At 45.6% G+C, this 7,149-nt stretch overlaps 1 protein-coding gene across 1 annotated transcript; it reads right to left on the bottom strand.

The window, feature by feature from the left end:
• Positions 1 to 1,407: 1,407 nt before the first annotated feature.
• LOC123148106 (two-on-two hemoglobin-3) lies at positions 1,408 to 3,858 on the bottom strand (the record flags this gene model as incomplete). The annotated part of the gene is given in 4 exon segments (XM_044567461.1): positions 1,408 to 1,795; positions 1,892 to 2,036; positions 3,476 to 3,606; positions 3,708 to 3,858. Coding segments are annotated over 4 exon segments (516 nt in total). The 3' UTR covers positions 1,408 to 1,698.
• Between the last annotated feature and the right edge of the window lie 3,291 nt (positions 3,859 to 7,149).

Genomic DNA, 7,149 nt, shown 5'->3' on the forward strand with positions numbered 1-7,149 from the left:
GGCGGCCGGCCCTGGAGCCCCTCCGCCGTACGATGGAGGGATTGGGCGACCATGATCATAGCAGCACAAGTTGCTACAACAACCTTACTGAACCAGCCGGGAGTGTGATATCCGGTCGTATGAATAAACTCCCGTTTATTACTGCAAATAAAACTGCGAGTCTTGCCCCCATATACGAATGGGTGTGTGAACGTGAAAGTTTGGTTCCGAATTATACTACTGATAAAGATGGATAGTGTAGTAAGTGCAATTGTTTATGTGTTTGCAGTCTGGACTCGGTCTACAAGGCTGCCTCGTGCTATTTTACTCTAGGCAACAAGGTGGGCACATACATGCCTGCAACTGTATGCGTCCCAATCCCAATCGATCCAAGTACCTTCCTTGTGCTTATACCACGCCCCTTCCATGTCACTAGTGGTCACTGCTTAAGAGGAAGTTGTGCACAAATTCTTATTTAATAAAATACAAAGGATCCTCGCCTTCATCAAAAACATCTCAGAAAAAATCTTCACCTTCATCTAAAAAAAAAGTAAAAAAGAATAAAGAAAAAAATTACCACCACAGCATTACCGGCGAGCGCCACTTTACATAGCCCTCCATTTAAAAAAATACATGGGGTCCTTACCTCCATCTAAAAAGGAAAAAAAACATTTCAAAAAGAATCTTCACCTCCATCTAAAATATATATTTTAAAAGCTTTCTCACCGCGGCCAACCAGTTTGCGCCACATGGCACATGGTTGCCCGCCGTTCTCCCGACACTTAACGGGTTTAATGTTCCCTTCCAGAAATCCTTGACAAAATAATTTACAGTGTAAAATAAATTGGATGGCAAATTCTCTCAACACCACGAACATGTAGGTTTACTTCTATAAAAATCAAGAGAAGAAGCCAGCAGAAACCGAGAGTGGATATCTTGCTCCCAAGCTCCATGGAGCCCTGTTTTTGAAAAATTCGAAAATCATATTTAAAAGTTTCAAAACAAATCTGAAGAAATGCACATGGGCATTGATATGTATACTACATTCTGTAAAGTTTCATGATAAAATACTGGTGTGAGCTGTATAAAAACCCAAAATCATGAACTTTTATAGTGAAAAAAGTGTATGTGCTAGAAAGACATGATTTTTGTTTTTGTGCAGCTTGAACCACAACAATTTTAATCATGAAGATTTACAGAGATCTAGAATACAACCCTAGGTTCATGTGCAAATTTTTTCAGAATTTTGAAACTTTAAAGACATGGTTTTTGTTTGTTTTTTTTCTCCAAAAATCCAGGCTCCATGGAGCCCGGGATCCAAAAGCAATTTCTGGCAGAAACCACAGTTGAAATTCTACTGTTTAATAAGTGTAACAAGTTGTGTTTATCTTTCAAGGAAAATTAATAAGCTGGGTTGAAATGCCATGCTTAACTGATAAGAGCATTGGATAGAATAGCACGAGCAGTTCAGCACCTATACAGCATAGGAACTTGTGCCCTCAAACACAAACCCAGAGAGAAGAGGAAGTACAACCATTTCAAGTAAGCAATTTATCAATTTTGAGATGCTCTCTGCTCAAGTGTTGCTGCCCATAGAACATCAGGCGTGTCGTTCCCTATAATGCATAATGCATAAATAAGCTTGATCCCATTGAACATGGGAATCCTATTAGGAACACGGGAGCTGAAATCGTTATTCAACCGGTTAAGTTTGAGCGGTTACTCGGCTGGTTTGCTCGTTGCATGCTTGCAGGGAGGTACACTTTGCGTTTGCCTTGTCATCTCATTACCGGCGACAAGGAAGTATGCAGTGTGCCTGGAACCAGATAACAAATGACAATATCTTAGCCTCTTGGTTGATATGCTGCCAAATGCTTGATGCAGATTTCACTAGTTCAGTCATAACACAGACCTGAAAAAATTCATCATTTTGGGTTTTGTATCTGGGTTTATGCTTTCTGTCGTCTCCAGAGCTTGCTGCATGTGATGCAGCCATCGCTCCGCAGCTCGGTGGGTAACTGGGAATGGTCGATGTCGTCCTATCAGGGCAGGATGTCCTATGAGAATCAGAGAGAGTGATAGTGTTAGGTCAGCAAGTAATTAGGATCAGAAAAAATATGAATTGCAAGTGTTTGGTAACGTCGACGGTTCGTGTTGCTATTAATTTCCATGATTACAAGATGACACAAATTATGACAAAGGTATAAAACGTGGAACACCTAGTAATAATAAATAGCATGACTTTGACCACACCCAAAAAGGTTCAAGAAATTGATGGGCAAGTAAGTGGCACAGAACAACAGGACAAATATTGGGTTTTCAAACATTTTTGTGTTAGAAGCATATAGATATAGATATAGGTGTTCAAACAGGAAATGGTGAAATGGAACTCATTCGACCTAGTAACTACTCATTACACAAGTACTAGAAAACATAGTATGTCTTGACTGGGAACTGCAAGTATGCAACTTATGATATTAATAAAGTATTGTTGCTAGATAAAGATATGACAAAGTATGCCACCGATAAACCCAGATGATCATTTTGGTGATTTGGGAAGTTTGGAAGGAGCCATCTAGGGGAACCTTTCAGTGCCAGAGAAATTCAGTGTGTGATCTTTTGACTGACTCGCACTAAATATGAAGCTCATCTCTGGGTTCCGGAGGGCACCACCTGCTTAGGAACCTTGGTCTCCAGGGCAGATGACGTGCCATAAGTGCTACATAATTCTTCCTCTCAGACTCTACTCCTAGCTCTCAATATATATTTTTTGTTGCTTTCGTGGTTTGCTCAAATGCAATTCCCTGTCGGAGTCTTTCCAGCACCCTTTGGCAATAATATAGTCAATCGTGTAATTCTAATCCATTTAAGAAAAAGAAAAGCAGTCTCCTGACATAACCAAGTGTAATTCTAATCCATTCACATCAGATAAACGGTAGATGCAGCAAGCAGTTAACTGACAGACGAACAAAGCAGTAAATCATCTGCACGTAGTCCCCTGCATTATCAGGCAACAGCACTGCCTGATAACTAGGGGGAAAGAACAGAAAAATCCAATGAGAACAATAGTAGTAGGATGTTGTTATCAAGAAACGCTTAATGGTTCTGCAGAAGGTTGACCTGAAATGTACTCCCTCCGTTCCAAAATAGATGACTCAACTTTATACTAACTTTAGTACAAAGTTGGGTCATCTATTTGTAAATAAACAAGAGCTGATTTCCACAATTCTACAAACTGCCTGTCTTTCCTAAAAGTTTAGGTTCAAGAATGAACTTCTAAGTCAATTTCAGAATTTAAATACCGATCGTTTCAAGCTATTAGGCAACAAGTAAGCATTTCAACTCAAAATATTGATAGGAAGTTCATATGATTCAGCATAAGCACTGTCTTCAGTGGCAGGCAACTGGGCAAGTGGAAACAGGGATATTTCCAGGCTACAAGGAACAAAGACGCCAATAAGATCAAGTTACAAAGACGCCAATAAGATCAAGTTACCTCTCCTCTGGGAGAATAGCGGCGGGCCGCCCATCCGCTGAACCAAGAACTCGTACTGGTTCTGGATCGCGTCCTCCTTCTTGGAACCCGAGAATATCTCCCGGAACCACTCCTCCTCGTCCTCATAAACCCTGCTCCGCCGATTCAACCACGGCCAGGAGGTCAGACGACAGAATCAGAGAAGGGGGGAAACCCAGATCAGAGGAGGCGGGAGGAGCAGATCGGGGCGGACCTGGTGTAGAAGTTGGTGGAGAGGTCGACGAAGGGCTGCGGGGTGCCGCCGAGCGCCTCGAAGACGTTGACCTCGTCGATGGCGAAGGCGTCGGCGGCCGCCACGCCGCTCCACTCCGACGCCTTGTCCTGCAGCGACTGCATCGTTCCTGCTGCTCCCGGGACGCCCACCCACGCGGCGAAGCCTCCCGGTGACCGGCTGGGACGCTTGGTTGGCTGCCGTTCAGTTGACTGCTCGGGTGCGTTGGAAAGAGACAGTGCGCGGCGGCGTGCGGCTCAGGCGACGCGCACCAGCGTTTATACCCGCGACGCTCCGCCGGCCAATCGGGTGGCGAGCACGCGCGGTCGGGGGGCTTGTGGGCCAAGGATATTCGTCCATGTCGACATTCTGAGCCGACCATGTCGCGAATGCTGCCCACGGAATAGTCGGAGAGGCCCGTGGTTTGCACGCTGCTGGTTTGGGTTGTTTGTTTCTATACCTGGCCATTCCTCGGTCCGGGCCGGGCCAACCAAAGGCCGACGCAAAAACCCCAGGCTCGAGCCCAGCCCGGCTTGGCCGTCGGGCCTAAAAATCGGGCCTGAGCCCGACCCATCACATTAAAAGCCCGTCGAGCCTCGGGCCACGGGTCGGGCCTCTTTCTTAAATGGCGAAATCGACGGGCCCAGACCTGGCCTGGCTCGGGCTTCGGGCTCAAAACCTAGGCCCGAGTCCGGCCCATGGACAAGGTCGGGCCGGGCCGGGTCGGGTTGGGCCGATCGGGCCGGGCTATCCATGGCCAGGTATATTTGTTTCTCTAGCGACGAAAAGAGCAATTCGATGGCCGGGGCGTTTATTTTTCCGTCCAATTTAATTTTAGAATGTCTTTCTTTTTGCGGGAAATTTTAGAATGTCTTTTTAACACAGTACATACGCAAACGCTCGTACATATGCATATACACTCATTTCTATGAACGCATGCACGCACACCTTACCCCTATGAGCATCTTCGTACGACTGAGATTGACGGTGTTCTTCAATTGTAGGCCATCTGTACTATTGAGAGGTGTTGCGAATATTAAGAAGTCGGGAAACTCAATCAAAGTCCATATAATATTTTCTCCAAAGTTTCCACTCTTGGAAGATTGTTTTTGAAGACTCTTTGTGACCACCTGTAGAGGTCCGGGTGCCCGGAGGCACCAGAGAAGCCCCATGCCTTTTGAGCAGTCCGGGTGCCCGGAGACATGGGCATTCCTGGGGTCTGTCCGGGGTCATTAACACTGATACATCTTTAATGTATCTACTTTTTTCAAACACGTTGCTTTTATTTTGGCCTATAATTTGTATGATTTGAATGTAACTATTTTGTATTGACAATGTTTTCAGCATAACTATCTTGTTGCTTTTTTGTGTAGAAATAAAAATTCTCGAAATTGGACGAAATTTTACGGGTGCTAGTTGATACGTCTCCGACGTATCTATAATTTATGAAGTATTCATGCCATGTTTATAACAATTTTATATGGTTTTGGTATGATTTGATTAGAACTAACTCGGACTGACGTTGTTTTCAGCAGAACTACCGTGGTGTCATTTTTTTGTGCAAAAATAAAAGTTCTCGGAATGGGCTAAAAATTTACGGAGAATATTTTTGGAAAATATAAAAAAATACTGGAGCGAAAAGATACCAGAGATGAGTCCTGGGTAACCACAAAGGTGGAGGGCGCCCGCACCTCCCTAGGGCGCGCCCCCTGCCTTGTCGTCGCCTCGTGGGCCCCCTTGACTTGTCCCCGACGCCAACACCTCCTATAAATCCCAAAACCTCCTATAAATCCCAAAACCTCATAAATAAAGTTAGATCAGGAGTTCCGCCGCCGTAAGCCTCTGTAGTCACGAAAAACCAATCTAGGCCCTCTCTAGCACCCTACCGGAGGGGGCCATCATCACCGAAGGCCATGGAGGAGGATCCCGGAGGGGGCCATCATCACCATGGAGGCCAAGGACTAGAAGGAGAACTTCTCCCCATCTAGGGGGAGGCCATGGAGGAGGAAGCACAAGGGGGGGGGACTCTCTCCCCCTCTTTCCCGGTGGCACCGGAGTGCCACCGGGGGAACCATCGCCGCGGTGATCGTCTTCATCAACATCACCATCCTCATCTTTTTTACGCGGTCCACTCTCCCGCACCCCGTTGTAATCCCCTACTTGAACATGGCGCTTTATGCCACATATTATGACCCAATGATGTGTTGCCATTCTATGATGTTTTGAGTAGATTTCTTTTGTCCTTTGGGTTGATTGATGGTATAGATTGGTTTGAGTTGTATGTTTTATTTTGGTTCTGTCCTATGGTGCCTTCCGTGCCGCGCACACGTGAAGGATTCCTGTTGTAGGGTGTTGCAATACATTCATGATTCGCTTATAGTGGGTTGCTAGAGTGACAAAAGCTTAAACCCGAGTAAGGGGTTGTTGCGTATGGGATAAAGGGGACTTGATACTTTAATGATATGGTTGGGTTTTACCTTAATGATCTTTTGTAGTTGCGGATGTTTGCTAGAGTTCCAATCATAAGTGCATATGATCCAAGAAGAGAAAGTATGTTAGCTTATGCCTCTCCCTCATATGAAATTGCAATAATGATTACCGATCTTGTTAACAATTGCCTATGACTATTTTCGCACACCTATCCATCATTATTCCACACTCGCTATTTATAATATATAGTAATGTATTCTAACTTTATTTTAACAACACCTACTTTTATATTTTAGTTCTCCTATATCATGCAAAGTTACCCTCTTCATACCCGTAACATAGTTTTATTTCTCATTTCTAGATGGAAGCAAACGTTCGGTGTATGTAGAGTCGTATCAGTGGAAGATAGGACTTGAGAGAATATTGATCTTACCTTTAGCTCCTTGTGGGTTCGACACTCCATACTTATCACTTTTACCTTTGAAAATTGCTACGAGGATTCCTTATTTGGCCCTTTCTTAAATTTTGGTTCCCTTTTTGGCCCTAAAAATTTATTTTTTCCTTTTTTGACACCCTAACTTTATTTTCTTCCTTTCATGACACTTCCGTCGATTTTTGCCGTTAACATCGTCAACTATGACAGGAAAAGTCGTTTTACCCCTTCTTTATAGCACGCTAAAAAAAGAAAAACGAACCCCCCCTTCTGCCCCCGATTCCCCTTCTCCTCCCCGAGACCTAAACCTAGCGCGGCGGCGGCACGAGCGAGGAGCGAGGCACCCAACGGCGGCGCGAGCGAGGCACCCAGCGGCGGTGGCGCGAGCGAGGCACCCAGCGGCGGCACATGGAGGAAGGCGAGGTGGACGAGGGCCATGGGCGAGGCGGCCATGGTGGGGAGGCAGGGGGCGGCCAACTCTTGGAGGACGGGCAAGGCGGCCATGGTGGGGAGGCGGGGGGCGGCCAACCCCTGGAGGACGGGCGAGGCGGCCATGGTGGG

This window comes from Triticum aestivum, chromosome 7A (genome assembly GCF_018294505.1).
Source record: "Triticum aestivum cultivar Chinese Spring chromosome 7A, IWGSC CS RefSeq v2.1, whole genome shotgun sequence".
Taxonomy (NCBI): domain Eukaryota; kingdom Viridiplantae; phylum Streptophyta; class Magnoliopsida; order Poales; family Poaceae; genus Triticum; species Triticum aestivum.